Genomic DNA, 18,950 nt, shown 5'->3' on the forward strand with positions numbered 1-18,950 from the left:
AAAAAAGAACCAGATCAACTAAAGTAAGGTTTGCAGGACTTATGCCTGCATTTATATTTTACATAGCAAAATAGATATTTCAAGACAACATTCCATTTGCTTGGTCGGTCAACAGAAGTTAACAGGATCTATCACACCTTAACCAGTGATGCCAGTTACAACAAGCTCATGAAGCTCGAAATAGCATTCTTATGCCTTGTTGGTGTTTTGCCAGTAGGACTGCCACTTAATGTAACAGAGCCACTGTCACACCTAACTCCCTTCCCATCACACAGCTTTACATATATACACATTTTATAAACTGCAATATTTTTTGGACACAATGCAATTACCTTGAAGTCCTCGAAACTGCACAGTTTACAGTGGTGCTTTAAGTGAGCCACACTGGACCACAACACATTACCGAATGCATGCATTAAAGGCAGCATGCCGCACATTTTTGTATTATTAGTATGTGTGCTATTAAAGGACATGATAAAAACTTGCATCGTTATAACACATTGTCCATCAGCAGCAGCCTCCGTACTGAGATATAAAATATGATTGCATAAGCTCTGAGTGGAAGCTTTTGATTTTGGGAAACAAGCCCCATAAAGAGCCAGTCACTACTAAAAGTCTTATTATTACATGCAGCATAGATTTATGCAACACAGGGGAGAATGCTATGCTATGCATTTATCGTAGCTAAGCAGGCACAAGAAGACGCACCATACTGCATGCACTAACTTCAAAACACACCACCTTCATGCATGCTCCTCAGCCCCTGCAAGAATTTGTCACATTCAGTTACATCAACAACAAGTATTTACAGTACGAAATTCTTGCTATACATAGAACGCGAAGCAATTATTTGACTAGTTATGGCGAGACTCCGAGCAAGAGGCCTTCATAATTCATAAAATCCGGGAGGTATACCGGAGCAATTATACATGTATATATATATATAGAAAAGACTATAAGAATGGCATTCTTCGGCATGGCATTAATCTTTGTGCAGTTCTGTCACGACAAGCGTGGCTCCAAGAAGTCAAGTTCTAGAATGCGCTCCACGCACTGGAGTGTCGTTTGAAAGACTGAGTCCTCCACTGGTGGCAGTGAGGGGCCCAGCGCCATGCTGCCAAGGTCAGGTGCCGAGCGGGATTTGGACAGCTCTGTGGAGCGAGTGTTTGGGACACCACTGCTGTCAAAGGCACACTGGACGTCGACTCGGCTGTGTGGCCCACTAACGAGGCTGTTAAAGAAGCCCTGGAGGTCATAGAATGACTTGATGGAGGTCAGGCTAAGGAGAGGTCGCCCGCCTTTGTGGGACAAGGTCTCGTAGTTTGGATTCTGGAAATCGCAGCACGCAACAAACTATGTTATAGCACACTGAAATATTACTAGCAGTTAAGAACTTAAGGCAAACTACGATGTAGAAACCATGACATCGTGGACAGTGTTGGCACAGTTTAACTATGCGGTTGGTTCAGCCCTTGGATTTTGAAAAGCTCCTTGCTGGAACACAACATTACATGTAAATAAACTGCACAGGTATAAGTGACAGAGTTGGCTGTGATCATGCACAACTTGGAGATCATAAAAGTGTTCCCAGCAGATCTTAACGCATTGAACGTTACACTTCACTTCGTAAGTTCAATATACGCACTGCAGAAAGCTTAAGCATGTCGTTAGAGCCTTGTTTGTTTGGAATGAAGGTAATGTAAAAATTCACCAAACAGAGTTTGGTCATGAAAATCACCATTACAGTGACACTGCAGATACTATAGCACCTGAAAAATAAACAGCAATATTCAGTTTTCACTCTTTTTCCTCGCAGAGGAACAAATGATTAAACTACTTAGATGTTCGCAATGGCACTATAGTTCATATTTTCTGTTACGATAATGTAAGAGAAGGCATCAGCACTGCAGCTGCATGGAATTCAATTTCTGAAATTCGGTTTTAATCAAAAAAAGGTCTGGTTTGGTTAATAGGGTTAATGTACCAAAGCAATTCTACCCTGAAGTGGCCATGAAAATTGAGTTCGAGAGTGATGAGAGGGTGCAATGTTGAATTGAGCAGCAGTTTCTTGTTGGCTCCGCTACATTATATGCCTCTCTCAGACTGGGAGGCTCCACATCGTTGCCAAACGCCAGACATGGCGCTCTACACTGTCATCACTTACTCAGGGTGGTTACTTGGTTAAGCAGCCTTCTCCACTGTACGTAAGGACACTTGAAAAAGCTTGATGTTCTTGTTACCTCAATGGTTAGATGACAGTTCCATAACTGCGGTTAACATGCAGACAGCATTCTTGCTCAACTACAAGGAACCACCTTTTACTTGCGATTCTCTCTAACAGGCCCTCCATTTAACATCGGTTACTTCTGTTCTTGGCAACTATATTTCCTTCTGCAAGCAGCACAGCTATAAGTACATTACCAGTAAGTATAACATTCATCGGCATAATTGTTCGTGAACTGAAATTTTAGGCTGACAAACATCAAATACATGTGAATTTTGACTGCAGAGTAAAATAACAATAAAAAATGGATTGCACTCTGAAATATAAAAAAGAAAAAGAAAAGTTCTCAGAGTCTTAAATAAATAGAAACCAAGACCCCTAGCTATGAAGGACACATAATTAGAGGCAAGGAACTTGCATTCTTGTTCATGAGTGCGGCCAGCCGCACAATGTGAGGCACAAATTCGTGTTGACCCCTGGGCGCAGCTTCTTGCTGGGATTGGGTGCCGTCGGACGACAGCGGGGCGTTGTCACCAATGAATGCCCACCGGTACCTGCCACGCACACAACACAAGCTTGGTGATGAGAACTTCAAACCTGACAAGCCTCTCCAAAGACAGCATCAAAACTCATGAAAGTAGCATCCTACTTGATTTCTATACATAATCCACCACGCAGGGGAGGATGCTTTGCTTTCCTGGGAAGCCCTTGTGAAAGTCTAACACTACACCCATAAATGTCGGTGCCTACAATGTAAAGTTACAGCCATATGTTTTTGAGTCTTATTCGAATGTAACTCTATAAGGGGGTAAAAGTTTTGCAGACAATTTAAGACCGCTTATGTGCACGAATGCGAAAGCGTGTTAGTTTCGTGGGTGAAATGCTTCCGAGATAAGTTTTTGACATGCACCACATTTTCCACTGTATAAGACGCCTTTTTTTTTTTTCTTTTCAGAAAATTTTGCTGGTGCGTCCTATACAACGGCTTATATATGCCTTTCTTTTTGGTTTCCATAATGTTCCAAGGTGAACTTTTATCATTAAATGGCTACTGCAATGCCTTCCACGATTAAGAAACCTATGATCAACTCTCAAACCCCAATCATTAGTAATTGGACAAGCCAAAAAATAACGACATCCATGCTCCTCGCCCACCTATGCAACAAGAAATCATATGACACCGCCTGGAACGCGGTACGATGAACTAAAGTTGAACTGGCACCACATGAGGTCAGCCAGTGGCGGGTATATATAGACAAAAAACAGGTAGAGGTCTGCCTCGAGTGGCAGTGGCCTCGGTTGCGGATGGGTATGGATACAGTATGGATGCTAGGCCCGCTGTGTCATACGGCCACATGATGAGCTTGAAGATGTTATCCATTTTTGTTCTTGCTGTGGAGCTGCTGATGACACATTTTTCATGTCATTTCTTGGACATGAATGCTGTTTGCTTTTCAAAAAATGGCAGAATTAATGCTTTTGCATTAAAATTGGGCGATACTTTTTAATTTCAGAAATAGGTACGAGTCTGGCTTTTCAGTATAAATCACTAACTACATTTAACTGAAGGTTTTTCAGGTCATTTCTTCAGTAAGAAATACTACTACTAGTACTAGTTTTCCTGTAGGGCATAAAATTGTCTTTTTTTGTTTATAACCTTATCAAACTATGTACAATGTCAGGCTCCGCAGAGTTACAAATGAGATTAAAGGGCGATGAAACCAAGGAGAACACGGAGGGACACTGCTTTAATGACAGTTTTGATTAGTGTGGGCCAATAACTGTGCAATAACTGCACACTCTCATACTACATGTATATCTTAATAAGCCCCTATCCAGCCACCCTTCTTTGTTCAAGATGCACAAAGAGTATGCTAACAAGGTCAAAAATCTTTTTTCGTTAAATAATTCATCAGTTGTCTCCATGCATACACCAGCTGCCCAAAGCACTGCATTTGCATGGATATGCTAGGCCAGCCTGCATTTTCGCTTGCAGCTTTTCCCCACTAATATACATATAAGCTTTACTATAATGTATGCCGCAGATCCAAGCTTGAGGCCTTTATGGCAACATTGTAACTATTTATCAGTAAAAGGGTCAGGATGACGACCTCTTTCACCACCAAAGAAATTTATTGCCAGCCATGCTGTGTGGCACAAAAGCTACCTTGGTGTTTATTAATATGTTATAAATGTTGAAACAATACTCTTTCAACATCACAGTGGCCTTTTGATATGCACGATACTTTTGAAGCACAGCGTTCTGCGCAAGCAGTGCTCTAAAATGTTGATGCCAAAACACGCTAAACCTCGATGTAACGAACCTCCATGTAGCGAATTCCTTGATATTACAAAGTTTGTTTTCCCAACGCCACCTCTACTGAAGTGCATGTAGTTGAAAACTCCATGTAATGAACATGTCGCAGCTGTTGACTTTGATATAATGAACTCGCAGCGCAAGCTCTCCTGCAAGTTTCACAGTGATAAAACATGAACTGAAGTGAGAGAACACCTACTACAGCAACGAGCGACCGCAGTTCATACAACGCGCCGTGTTTCAGCGCTGACACCGCATCTCCTTGGCAGACGCAGCAGACTCCACTGCTGTCGCTGTTGGAACATGCCACTACAATAGCTCATGCGTAAAAGCGGCAAAAAATAACAGAAAAAAGACCTGGGGCGAGCGGGCGATCTCCCCCAGACTGATTCCTCCTCCACCCCCTTTCCCCGTTCCCTAGTAGACAAGTCACATGAACCGCAGAGGAAGTGGGGTCGCACCTCGCTATCAGCGCGATCACGGAACATTTCACTGCTTCTGTGACTTCGAATAATTTTTATTTACCGTAAACACTTTCAAGGTGGTTTCCCTCACATTAATTCTTAATCTGGTTTTTGTTCTACACTGTCCTTTTGGGTCTTCACGCGATAACTGCATGTAACGAAAAATCACAGACATTTTACAATTTCGTTATAACCAGGTTTAACTGTACTTGTGTTCGGGTTTTTGCTTCAACCACACATATTTCTTGAATCTATTTAGCGGCGAAGATATGCATTGGGTAGCAAGATATAAATTAGTTTTGAAGCTATTCAAAATTAACTGCAAGCACTGCTCATGAATAGGTCAAGGTATCAGCTAGCTTTCACGTGAAATGTTAAAATTTTGTGCTGACAAACTATCTTTTTTTCTTTTTCCATGGTCTCCCATTTTATCAACTCTGTCTCAGGTGCAAGAATTTAGTAAGTTTCTTTTAACCAGAAATGAAGGGTGCCAAGTACAGCAAAACTACCAGACAGCTTATCTGACGGCCAAGCATGCTAGAGGCCACACGAATGCTCACATCTGGAACTGGGGCAGCATGTCGGCAGGTAGGGCGACCGCCAGGTCAAGCAGCTTGCATGCCGACAGGTAGAGCTGCAGCCAAGCTGGATGATTGTGGGCATTGAGGCCATTGCTGACGGCCCAGCTGCTGTCTAGACCCTGCAGTCTGCGCAGGTGTGAACTGCATGGCAGTGCAAGACAAACTTGCAGCAGCTATTCATCACTCTATCCCAGGGCCATAATAAAGCAACACGGTGCTATGCTGAACTAACAGCAGAGGAAGACAGATGTTCAAACACAGGGGGCATACTTAAAAACAAAGGACATCTCTATTCATTTAAAACTAAAAACGATACTGCAAAGCATTGGCAACAGAGAGAAAATGGCTGCCCTAGCATGTGCCACCTTTGATGCCACTACTGCCTCTAATAAAAGGCATAGGTGTGAATTGACTTGAAATGCGGTTTATTGCTGTGTATGTCTCTGCAACGCGGGCACTTTTGAAAAAGTGACTGCAAAAAAGCAAAAGAATAAATGCAGCACGACGAAAAGCAAAGCCTGGCTTACACAGTTCCGATATGCCAGAGTCCAAGGAAATTCTTTCTTTCATTTACATAGTGCATATTGGTACTAGAACACTACACAGTACTAAGGCTGGCTCGAAAGCCTTGAAGATGTGTTGCTTTATTGGGCTTGGGCCAGGCCCAGGCCTGAAGTCAAAACTCATGTACTTATTAAAGGACTATAGACATCTAATATTTGGGTTCGTGTTTCATCATTTGTAGTGATGCCTAGGACATTACTGTACACTGATCATCATGTCACATTCGCCTATGACTGCTGAATGATTTATAATGAATTCTTTTTCTCACTTGTTTTGGTTTCAACAGCCGAGTGATGGCTGTGACGTCACAGTCAAGTCTTGGTCACGCGAGGGATGAAAATGCAGCGATATAATCATTGCTGTGTCATTTGAATTCACTACAACGATAAAGCCAGCCTGCCTCAAGAACAGGAATCAGTACAAGTGAAGAATGAGTGATTATATCTGTTTTTTCATGTCGCGCATCAAGACATGATTGTGATGTCACAGCCATCTCTTGGCTGTCGAAACCGAAACTGGTGAGAAAAGAAAATTCGGTTATAAATTATTCACTGCTCGTAGGCGAAAACTGCGTGCAGATCGATATACAGGAATGACTTACGCATCATTAACAAGAAGAAAAGTGCCACCAAAACTTGGTGTCTATAGTCCTTTAATGCGATATGATTAAAGGCCTCATTCTCCAGAAAATTCAGCACCAGCGTTGTGAGAAAAAAAATAATGAGCATGCCTCCGGCATGTGCAGTAGGCGACATGACTAGGGCACCGATTGATCAGAGCGGGTTGTGCGACAAGACTACGTGATATGGCAGAGCTGGGAGGAGCTGCCAGTAATGCGGCAGCATACGACTTTACGCTTTTATGAGTAAGCTAACAAAGGCACAGTTAAAGAACCAACGTTTAAGCAAACAACAAAGTGCATGTATGCAAATGAGGATCCACAAGGGGAGCTGAAGGGAGCTGTTAACTCTGTCAACAGCTCCCTTCAGCTCCCCTTGTGGATCCTCATTTGCATACATGCAACTCTGTCCACCATACTAAAAGCATGCTTCATTAAGGTCCCCTAATTTCCTTCTGATGTCTGCTATAGTTGCATTTTTCTCATGCGACACAAGCTACAAACAATAACATTTTGTTTATGGCACAGTGCCCAGTGCGTCTCGGAAAAAGAATTCTGGCAATAAAATGTCATCGAGGAGTTCTCACGTGGCACGTAATGATAGAAGACTTTACTGCATCGTTGTAGACCAAGTAAAACTGTCACTACTAACACTGCAATGTTCAAGTAACTTTGAATATGCAAGCTCGAATGTTTTGAACGACACGTGAGAAATTAAATGGCAGTTTTTTGGTTATTTAAGAACAGCAGCTTTTACGGGTTTTAAAGCACAAGAATCAGAAGTGGGCCGCAGAGGGGCACTGTTACTTGTGGAGACCTGTTACACATGGCATTCACCTCATTTGCCTGAGAGCATTTGCTTTCAGAGGGCAGCCAGCGAGCACATGCCGTCGGATACCTCAAAGAAGCACTCCACATCTACTTGGCCTAATGCTACCGCTCTTGACTGGACATTTCAAATCTCATAAGAAATGCTGCAGAAGGACCTTCGCTGGACTGCCCAAATAGCAGCTGTCTATTCTAAGACGGTCTGACTGTGTGTCTTCGCCTCCCCAAAGACACATCTGGGTGTCACGAGAAACGCCACTGGGCAAGAGCATAGTGGCTTTGCGCCACTTAGGGTATTTAACACATGCCACACAATCACCAGGTGCTTTTGCTTTTCGTCTTCTTTTAAACACAGTGGCTGGTGACCATGAGTTTATCCCAAGAATTTTCTTATTAAAGAACAAATAGACAGAAAAGCCACTGCTACGGCTTCAAAGCAGTTTTAATAGCTAGATACTGCAGCCAATAAAATATCAGTGATTAATAATTAACTTTGACATGACGCAAAAAGCAGTAGTTAACCGTGCATGCAACTTCATTTGGCTCACAGAACTTTGGGGGCAACTCACAGCCTAGATTCCTGTTCAAGCACTTTCTCCATGCACAGGAGCTAATGCATAGATATTTCCCACAGGCTCAATAGTGTATTCGTATGAATGAATGCCAGTGTTTTTCTAAGCAAACTGAACAAAAATTCAAAAAAAAAAAAAAAAAAAAAAAAAAGAAAGAAAGAAAGAAAGAAAGAAAGAAAAGCAGGCTGTCTTGCACAGTCAGGACAGATATTAAACTAATGAACAATAATTATTCTTGTGCACACCTTTCAGTCTCGGGCACAGTGTGCAAATGCAATAGGCATCTGATGACCACTCATTTCTATGAACGCATTAACAGCCAGTACAAGGAAAGACGTGTATGTATTACAACGGTACAGTGATTCACCACAATACTCAAAACCATCTTCTAGTCTCAGATACCGAGCGCAGCATAAATTTCTAACCTCTAATACACCTACTGCAAACTGTAAAGGAAGGAAACTTGCTATGACAGAAATCCTGCCAGGTTTAAAATATTTTCTTTCCCTTTCCTCACTGCTGTCTGCAGCTAATAGAACAAAGCAGTCCCTAGCTTAAGCATACACTTCCACACATGTACAGTGGATTCCTTTTAAGGCTCACATCAAAAGACCAGAAAGTGTGTGTTATTAGAAGTATGGCTTAACACCCTAAAGTGAGATATCCGAGCTTGATATAGGTGTATGCATTTATATGATACATGAAAAGAGTGAATAAGACAGCATTTCAAGGAAGGCTATTCCACCTTTGCTGGTCCCTTGCTTTTTCTGCACCCTCAATGAAGCTTCATCCCAGGAACATACCCTCTAGCAAGGCAGAAAGGTGAATTTTTTTTTCTTTTAGTCCATAAAAGCATTTTATATAAATTTTTCTTTCCTTAGTGCTGCACAGACACACTGCGCATGCAATTACACAGGGTAGTCATCGTCCATGATTGTCACAAAAGTTCCGTCTTAATCGAAGCACATAAAAAACAGTTACACATTTTTTTTTCCCCAGAGTCCTATGGAAAGACAACAAAATGGTTTCACACTGTCCAGCTTAGCCGAGGTAAGTCTACTGTACATGCATGCAACCCACAGTAAAGAGAAGTAAATTAGTGCATTTGCTGCACATGATGTAGTACCTTGGGTTCCTCCTGCTTCATGTTGGGTCCGCCAGCGGAAAAAGCATTTTAAGGCAACAGGGCAAAGAACAAAACAAGTGTAAACACTCGAGTCATGGTTTTATGCTTGCTTTGCAAACAAGCCGCAAGCAGCTGGGTTAAGAGCTTCAAACAGCAAACAGCACAAGCAAGGTCAACACAGTGAAAATGTATTTCATCGAGCCGCTTTTATAAGCAAGGTGTTAAAAGCGAGGACAATAGTTTCTGGTAAAGCACGTGGCACAGAGAAGGTCAGCTAGTACAATGCTAGAAGCACAGCTAGTTCATACGTTGACATTACTGTGCAAAAAATGCAAGTAAAAAAACAAAAACACAGAGCAAGACACTAGTTAAGTGAATGTGAACAAATATTATGGCGAGTTCCACTGGTTAATTTGCAGCGAGCTATGCAACCGAACAGCCTGGCCACTCCAGAAGCTATGGCAATGCACCTTCGGACTTCTTGTAGCAATCTACTGTGCTCAGCAGATCACGAAAGAGTGTGCTGCCATAAAACAAGCCACTACAGTACAACTAGAGAGAAAACGATGTCAACGAGCGGAATATGTGATCCCCACTGCAGAAAAATAAAAGTAGCTGCACATCAACCCAAGCAAATCATCAGGTTAGTAAGCAATGCTTGGCGGTAATAGGTATGTGCCATGTCCCAGCCCATGAGTCAGACCTAACAACAGTATATTTATGAAGCTTGTGCAAAGTTCAGCGCATTATTTTCCTCTGGCCTGTGTTCAATAACATTAAGATACTCAGCAAACAAGTAATGGCACACAGTAAGCCAGCAAGGTTAGTACTGCAAGCAATTATGCAACATGCATGTTACAGCCTGAAGTGCAATGCTTTTGTTGTCCCAACTACTTTTATACAGGTTTCACGGCTAAAGCCTGTGTGGGACTCCTTAATGCAGTCTTCTTAATCGGCACTAGGGTCGCTTTTTCTCTCACCACTTTTATTTTTGCTTCGGCGGCAGTGAAGGCAAGGTTTGTGCATGTAGCGCGTCCTTGTGCCACGCAATGTAAAAAGCCATTACAAAGCAACGTCCACTCACCTAAACTCCTCTGTGTCTGTTGACAGCTCCTGCTCTATTTGGAGGAAGGCCTGCACCTGAACGAACATGATGTCACAAGCACAACGCATCAGACATGCACCTTGAATGGAAACGTTTATTAATGGCGCCACAAATATACAATTTGAAAATTCTGTGTGCTGATTCCAAGACTGTCGCTTATGTAAGTTAAATCTATGCACACTGGTTGTGTGTTACGTCAGTTTTTTGTTAACATTAATCAAGAAACTCTGCTACGGGCAACCTGCTATAATGATGGCGGGGTTGATTTTATCATTAGGTTTAACGCCCCAAAGCGACTCGGGCTATGAAGGACATCGTAGCGGAGGGCTGCGAAAATTTTGACGGTGTCATGCATTTTGCCTACATCGAAAAGCAGTTGCCACAGTCGGGTTTGAACGCGTGCCCTTAGGTTCAGCAACTGAGCACGCTAACCACACTTGCTGTAATGCATGCCACTAATTATTTTTGACATCAAAAATATAACAAGGTTAAAAAAAGGATCCTTGTAACATTTCTTGGTGTCAAGAGCAACAAAAGCATGCATTACAGTAAGTTCCCTGCTGCGAAGTTTCTTCCTTGCTCTCAACAAAAAGCCTACACAATGTAGACATCAGTGCCCAAGTACTAATCTTACATAAGATTATATGCCATATTTGGAATGGACAAATAAAAATAAATGCTTCCAGAAGAGTTAGCAACTCCGACTTCATCAACAAAATTATTTGGGCCAAGGTCCCCCTTCTTCCTTCCTTTGGTGCAGTACTACTTCAACACCTCCGTATTTCGAACAATTCAAAACACACAATGTGTCTGTGCCGTGTTTAGTCAGCACATAGTTTCAGGCAGTCTAATTTTACGCAGAGGCCTCCATTACAGGCCACAATTTAGTTAAAGGCCACAATTTAGCACAAGGACGTCCTCAGAATGCTGAAGCAACAAGTGAACAGTAACTGTAGCTTCGAGAGGCACATTTACTCAGCCGGTTACGTGCCCATGCCTTACAAATTTTTTCTGGTACAGCCTTTACCAGTTAACTGCAGTGTTTACTTCAATAAGGACTAACCTCTGCATTCATTTTGGACTTGCTAAAGAAAGAGGACTTCAATCTATACTAAAACTAGGCACTCTCTATATACCAAGCGTACTGAGCTCAATGTCAAAAATCCGCACCTCAGAAAAAAAAAAAAAGTACTCAAGGTCATGTGAGCTCATCCAATGGTTACAAAACTTCTGACAAGTGAAACCAAAAAAACAACAACAACATGCTTAAGAGAAGATATAGATAGATCAACACTAACAATAACAGCTGCCGAGACTACAAGGCTCTCCACCATCTAACAAACGTTAAAGCAGTAGAAAGGTACATTCAAGGCGATTTCACTTGATGGCGAGAGCCATAACACTCAGCCCACCCAGAGGCTTTGTGTAACTGTGAACTGTACAATTTGCCAGGTGAGCAGAAGTACACCAACAAATTCTACACATACATGCATGCACAGACGATGGCTTTTTTTGCCGAAGGGCATCAGCCTTGGACTGCCAGTGCCAATTTAGTCGCTGCCTTTGCATCAGATTTGCAGCCAATGACGGCTCCTGCCGAAAATTTGGACCGAGCTGTATCCCAGTTGCTCCAACAATTTTTCCTTCATTCTTCTTTCCCTTTTTATGCTTGTCAATTGAAGTAAATGGGAGCCATTTTCAATTTCTGATTTTGTAGGTCCCATAATAGGATTTGTAAAACACGTGTAGCAATTCGCTCGGCAATAAAACCTTCCGCAATCGCAGGAAGTACCAAAATGCTGCCTGCACAAAATCTTGCCACTCTGCATAACTCAGCACATTTTTCCAGGATATTTCAGCGGGAATGCAAAGTTCCAGTCAATCTCGCACGAACTGCTACACCTCATTGAACCCTGCTAGCAAGCTGCAATTAAGCAACAGTGGAGTTACTTAATACATGCACAGCTTTCTCTAGTTCATCCACCTTCATCAAGGCTCACTGTTTTGTTCATTCTGCTTAGTATTCACATCAATCTACACCCGTGGGAAGGATAAGCATAAAGGCAGTAAGTGCAACTAAAACATGGTTACGATTTCCACATATGAGTGTGCATATACTTGCAAAGGTATGCAAGTGAAACTTGTATATACAGGATGCACATACACATAGAATGTATACATAGGACATAGGGGAACTTGTATATATAGGATATTATAGTCTCCTATGAGACTATGAGGGGACACCGACACACAAGGCAAAGCTATCAATTATAATTTTCATGCTTGTGGAGTTCAAAACCGGTTGTCTGCTACGGAGAACTGAGGGGTAGGAAGGAATAAAAGTCCCCACCAGTTCAGTGATGATGCCCGGCCAGAGAGATGTAATGTGCTGCGGCAACATGCGCAGCAGGAGTACCCTGAAGCAGAGGAACACCTGAGCATGCACGCTCGGCACATGGCTCAGCTTGAGGCTGTCTGACAGGCGTTCTGCAAACATGGTTGGCGATAGAATCGGCTAAATTGCTGCACCGACCCAATGGCCAACAAGGTATGCCAGCAAAAACAGAATTTGCATTCCCGACTCCAGAAAAGTCTCTCTAGTTAATCTCAGTCTCCCCAATGACGCTCCTCCTAACAAGTAGCCAAGCAAGCTTACCCATTTCAACCCTCCACCAATTCAAAATCATGAAGGTGAGTTGTGTAAAGCTGTTTCAAGTTTGCACTGCATATAAGCTCTCGTAACAACATCCAAAAATCAGAATCCTGGATCGGGGGTTCTCGAACTGGGTTCCATGGAGTGCTTTTTGCCCAAACCACTATCTTTGCTTTATTCATTTTGCACGAGAACAAATTACACCTTCTGCTGATAGCAAACCTTTTTCTCACACAATCAATCATTATTAACTGTATTTAGGTATTTTCTGAGGGACTTTGTGCAGCCACGCTCTTTGGGTGCATGTCAGGCATGAAGAGGTGAAAAAAAGACAGATATGACTCCTTGCCACCTTTTAAAACCTATGTGGTTCTCGGAGGCTAAGAGGATTAAGGAGCCCTCGGGAAGTCATTAGTTCGAGGACGTCCCAGTAAAGAGCTTTGAGTGCTGCTTATTCCTTAGTATGATGTTCATAGTCACAGGTGTGGTCCGTGCTAATGGAACAGCCCTGTTCTTGGCCGGTAAAACTGCTTACAGTACAGTTTTACTAAGCAGTTAGTCATTATTAATAATCCCTTTTTTTTTTTTTTGAGTCTGTGAGTGCATGCTTTCTTTCCACAGGCTAGGAAGGGATGAATACAGGTAATGACAAGCTCCGCTCCTCATCACCTTCCGAAAGCCAATAGTGCTCTCTCAAAGCTAAAAAGATGGCAAAACCCTGCCTTCAAATTTATTTCCCTCAATAAGGATATGGTCAGAGGTGATATAATCATTTTGCCGCTGACAAGAGCTATTTGCAAGATATAATATAATGCACCTTGGATATCAGGCATGTAGCGCTGGTACTGGTCTGGTTCACTACAGAAAAGAACAAAGGCCAGGCGCTTCAGGAGCTGTGCCCGAGACTCGTACTCTTGCTCCTTGCTGCTGAAGATGTTCAATGAGCCACTCTGAGTTACTGCAAAGCGAGCTGCAAACAACGAGAGATAAGAAGAATGTACGTGAAGAATGGCCCCGCACAAGGGATTCGATTCATAAGACATCTTGGCTAACGCGATGACTCTACACTGGGCTGATTTATTTACAAAGCCTAACAAAATTATGCTTCTAGGGGGACTATGCAAAACTTTGCACTTGAAATCAATCAAATGGACTAGAGACAGAACTTTCAGACTGATAAATTCACACTATAATTGAAATGGCATCAGAAAATATTAATGAAGACTTACAAACACACATTCTCTTCTCCCACACACGAATACGCACATGCAAGCGTGCACGCACATGCACATGTGAGCGCATACGCACACGAATGTGTCCCTGTGCTTCCCTTCCAAAGAGATGCAGTCATTTATTTTGCTCAGGATAACAGAAGAACCAGGCAATCCTCGTCCACGCCCCACCATCTTCCCTAGATGTATGTGTGTGTGTACCCAAAAAGTCCCTGAAGGTGGTCTTGTCATTGGTCATGAGGTGGTCCACGGTGGCACGCCAGTACGCCAGGCAGGTGAGGTCCATCTGGAAGAAGCTCGGCTCCAGCAGTAGCTCTAGCGCATCACGGCGCCACGCCTTGCGGGTGTGCTGGTATCCAGACAGGCTCGACACCAGCTGTGAGCAGGCTCGGAAACTGGGTGCATTGTGCACCCTGCACAGAAGACAGGCACACTGCTCAATACCTGTCCAGTGGATAGCCACACAAACAACCTTGAAGAATAGTTAAGGTAACTTGACATCATTTTGCAGCACGAGTCACGGCCCAAACTCATCTGTCTGGGACAAAGGCAGAATCAATGTTGTTAGCAGCCAGCTTTTGCAGAGCCTACATCTCTCATGAATTTGATTCTGACCGCCTTGTAAAATTCAGTGCCTCAAATTTGACCAAATTTCTGGCATGAAGCGGGATTGCGAAGATCAAGCTCATGCACAAAAAAAGAAAAAGTGGGTACGTTCGATTTTCCAGTCCCTGGCTACTTGCTGACAGGTCTCTACTTCTGCTCTGACAGGAAGTAGCGCGATGGTCACATCATCGTGCAAGCTCCCTCCACCGTTTGCTTTTAGCAAATGATGCCAACCAGCAGTCACCATGACGCAGTTATTTCGCAGTGATGCTGCACCCACGTTTCTAAAATATAGTTAACTGAGGCGCGAATCAATCAGTGCTTTTTGCGTGACATTCCTGAATGCAAAGCTTTTTACAGAACTCAGTTTGGTAGGGCTTGCTTGCCACTGTTGATAGTGAAGTTCTTCCAATTAGGGCCCCGCTCATTGCGTTCAAAAGCAGATAAAAGCATTCGCAAAATAATTTACAACAAGCGTCAGCTGCTCCAGCACAAAGTGGTTCGCTTGCGACACTTTCAGGCCTGCGCACTGAAAAGATCATGAAAACTTCTGGAAAACAGGTAAAATCCATGCTCATAGAGCTCTGCATGCTTTTGTGCATAGTGAAATTCTAGACAAGAAAAAAAAGACGTGAGGTTCAAATGTCTTACAACTGCAGAGCTTGTGTCATTAACGCACAATATCTTCTGCAGGAACATGAAAGGTACTCGGAATATGCACAAAACAATATGGCCACTGGCACAGCACTACTTTCCTGGGAGCTGTACTGGCAGGCAGAGCTTCTGGGCTGCCCAAGGAAAGTTGAACACCAGACTCTTGTGAGCAAATAGTCCGGGATTGCCCGGGACTGAAAATCGAATATACCTATTAATTTACACTGATCAAAGTTGGCCACATCAACTCGACCATTATAACATAAATGAGCGACAAAAATGAAGTGGCTCAGCCCAAAAGGCACAAGGCCCAAACTGATAGCACTCTCCCACAGTAGCTCCAAGCAGGCTGTTATGGTTGCAGCAATATCAATCAGGGCGGCTTCATCTTTGGTATGGCCGCCTCTGCTGCTGCTTCGCGGGAAGCCAGTTTTCTTGAAGCAGTGGATGTCGGTCTCTCCTTCATGTCCCTCCAGGCTATGCTTGTTCAAAAAAAAAAATGCACCGCTTTTATTAAAGGGACCTTAATGTCGGCCAAACTGAAGGAAGTGCGAACATCGATCACTCAACCCTGCAGTGAAATGTACAGTTGGCAATAATAACCCCCCCACCCCTGGTCCATGGCCTGTAGCTTGTGGTAGTTGGGGGAAGGAACAAAACCTACACAGTGTTTGCGCTAACATGATGCGCACTGCAAGCAATATCTGCACCATGCGCTTGCTTCAGACCATTTCTTTGTCAAAGTCAGCAAGTCACTTGCCAAAATATGTCTTGCGTCATCCACGCCTCTCTTTGGTTCACATACGTCACTGGCATAGAGCGCACCTTAGCGAAACCGCGCGGTTTTTTGTCTTGGTCAATGGCCAACAAGTCTCTCTTCCATGAACTATCCATGTTCGTATGGATCAGCACCATGATCCGCTTTTTCCTTCCATGCATTCATCACATTTGAAAGCGAATCTTTGATGGCAGTGATTAGAAGAACAGTCCTGTTTCATCGGTGCTGTAGGTGTCCTTGTCGGAATTAGCAAGAATCTGATCACGGTACTTGGCCCATCCACTGCTGCAGCGAAGCTTTGTCAATAAACATGGCCTACCAACAATGCTCTTACACATGATGTTGTGCATCTCCTTAAACCGCCAGAGCCACCCATATTTCCAGGCTGGAAGTCTTTGTGGCCAAGAGCAAAGCCCACGTCCTTGGCCACCGTCAGCAAGATGGGTCCACTGAGCAGCACGTTCAGTAGCGTACTGGATTTTCTTTTGACCCTCACTGCCAACGTTGCCATTGAAGTGGTGTCGATTTTGTTGTCGTTCATGGTTACAGCTGATGAATGCGAAACTACTCTTCTTGACATTTTGGTGCACTTTGTCCAGAATAGTGTGTTTACAACACCAAATTCATTTTCCTCTTGCTTGTCAAGATGCTGGGGCTCGTAAGACTTGCCATAGCCAAGAAATTGAGGATCATCGTGGGGTCAGTCAGAGGCAGTTTTGGTAAAGGAAACAACTGAGTAGGCCCGTAATCAAGGCAAATTCACGGATAGTGAGATGTCACAGTAAAGAAGCAGAACAAGGCAGGACATTGAAGTGGTGTCGATTTTGTTGTCGTTCATGGTTACAGCTGATGAATGCGAAACTACTCTTCTTGACATTTTGGTGCACTTTGTCCAGAATAGTGTGTTTACAACATCAAATTCATTTTCCTCTTGCTTGTCAAGATGCTGGGGCTCGTAAGACTTGCCATAGCCAAGAAATTGAGGATCATCGTGGGGTCAGTCAGAGGCAGTTTTGGTAAAGGAAACAACTGAGTAGGCCCGTAATCAAGGCAAATTCACGGATAGTGAGATGTCACAGTAAAGAAGCAGAACAAGGCAGGAAGGCATGATGGTATCATGGGCAAAAGACGAGTGACAATGACACGCGTGCTTACATGCCCGAGTGATTTTTATGATCATGCTACTACGAATTTTTCCAGAGTACCAAGAATCAAGAGAAGTTCAAGGACTGTGATTGGCCAAGTCAGCCGTTTTTTGTGGTGGCAACAGTAACTGCCATGGCTTGCTCGATGCCTTGCAAGGCAGTGCCAAGGGATGACACTACACGATTATGGCAAGGAAAGGAATGCAGTAAAGTAACTTTTCACTTCGTAGGCAAACATGACGCTGTGAAAGCTGCTGTCAGCCAAGTTCCACCTTTATTTTTGCGAAAAAATTTGCCTCAAAGATAAAGATGCCTGATTGAAAGATTTTGTCTAGGACAGCATGAGACCTCTTCACTAGTGCCACTAACGGGCTTTTATTTGCTTCCTTAAGACTGGGCCCAGATTGCATCGAAAATACAAAAAAATAAGAATAGGAAATCGAACTTCCTTCGTTAAAAAGCTGTCTCGCTACAAGTGGCTTAGATATAACTGGGCCACACTGTATATTAAACAAACAGATAATAGGCCAAATGCCTCACCTGTGATTTCGGAGGTACGGTGTGACATAGAACATGATTCCGCTCAACAGTGGTACAACTTTTTCCTTTTCTTCACTCACATAGACAACATCAAGCACAGGCGCCAGGAACTGGAAGAAAAAATGAGGGGAGAGTGCAGAAAGGCAACACATGATGTCATCTATTTACATTTTTATATGCCACCGAAAACAGCAGAAGCAAGAACAAAAGAAATGGTTGACTAATGAGTACCCTGGTTAGAACCCGAATGCCGGTGACTACATTTCGATGGAGGCGAAACGGAGAGGCATTCGTGTGCTTTGCGATGTCAGCGCACATAAAAGAACCTCAGGTAGCTGAAATTTCCGGAGCTCTCCATCACGGCGCCTCTCACAGTCCGAGTTGCTTTGGGTTGTTAAACCCCATAAACCATTCAAAACTTGCATAGATATATATCGCTCCTGCTAAGATAACACTACTAACATCATCATCAGTCAATCTGTGCCAACAACAGGACAGGACAGATGGATCTCCCACTGATCACCGGTTACTTCTGTCCTGTGCTAGTTAGTAGTGGCCATTCAATCCCCACAAGTTTCCTCATCTCATGTGCGCCCCTGACTCACTACACCCCAAAGAATGCATTTATATTACACTACTCTGTGACAGTGAGGGACACTATATATCAGCTCTCCACATTACATGCCTTGCCCACGCCCATTTCTACCTTTTTCATTAAATTAGAACATTACTATAATAGAATATAGCGTTAAAAAACAGCAGTTGCTGACAGTTGCTAACAAAGGGCCGTGGGTATGTGGTAAACAAAATCAGCTTTTGATATTTAGTACATCAGACAAGACAGAGGAATTGCAATTCTCGGATTTATAACTTTGTCTGATTGCTAGCTTTATGTTTAGGTAACCAGAAAATGTTTAACAGCAGACTACTTTCCGCGAGTCA

General features: G+C 43.2%; 1 protein-coding gene across 7 annotated transcripts in view; it reads right to left on the minus strand.

Moving 5' to 3' along the window:
• Positions 1 to 24: 24 nt before the first annotated feature.
• The window catches only part of LOC146208298 (protein DOP1A), a 72,798-nt gene continuing 53,872 nt past the window's right edge, over positions 25 to 18,950 (minus strand). For 4 of the 7 annotated variants that reach the window (XM_084592552.1, XM_084592559.1, XM_084592535.1 and 1 more), the window contains exons 26-34: positions 18,009 to 18,118; positions 14,487 to 14,698; positions 13,871 to 14,023; positions 12,751 to 12,887; positions 10,380 to 10,435; positions 9,296 to 9,310; positions 5,566 to 5,727; positions 2,643 to 2,778; positions 25 to 1,329 (exon numbers count right to left, since the gene is read on the minus strand). In XM_084592552.1, coding sequence (XP_084448678.1) covers positions 1,003 to 1,329; positions 2,643 to 2,778; positions 5,566 to 5,727; positions 9,296 to 9,310; positions 10,380 to 10,435; positions 12,751 to 12,887; positions 13,871 to 14,023; positions 14,487 to 14,698; positions 18,009 to 18,118 — 1,308 coding nt within the window. In that variant the 3' untranslated portion in view covers positions 25 to 1,002. Of the gene's footprint in view, positions 1,330 to 2,642; positions 2,779 to 5,565; positions 5,728 to 9,295; positions 9,311 to 10,379; positions 10,436 to 12,750; positions 12,888 to 13,870; positions 14,024 to 14,486; positions 14,699 to 15,451; positions 15,740 to 18,008; positions 18,119 to 18,950 lie in introns of those variants that run through there. The other 3 variants (XM_084592546.1, XM_084592541.1, XM_084592564.1) reach the window with 3 other exon arrangements.

This window comes from Amblyomma maculatum, chromosome 1 (genome assembly GCF_055883805.1).
Source record: "Amblyomma maculatum isolate TAMU_Amacu chromosome 1, ASM5588380v1, whole genome shotgun sequence".
NCBI classification, from domain to species: Eukaryota; Metazoa; Arthropoda; class Arachnida; order Ixodida; family Ixodidae; genus Amblyomma; species Amblyomma maculatum.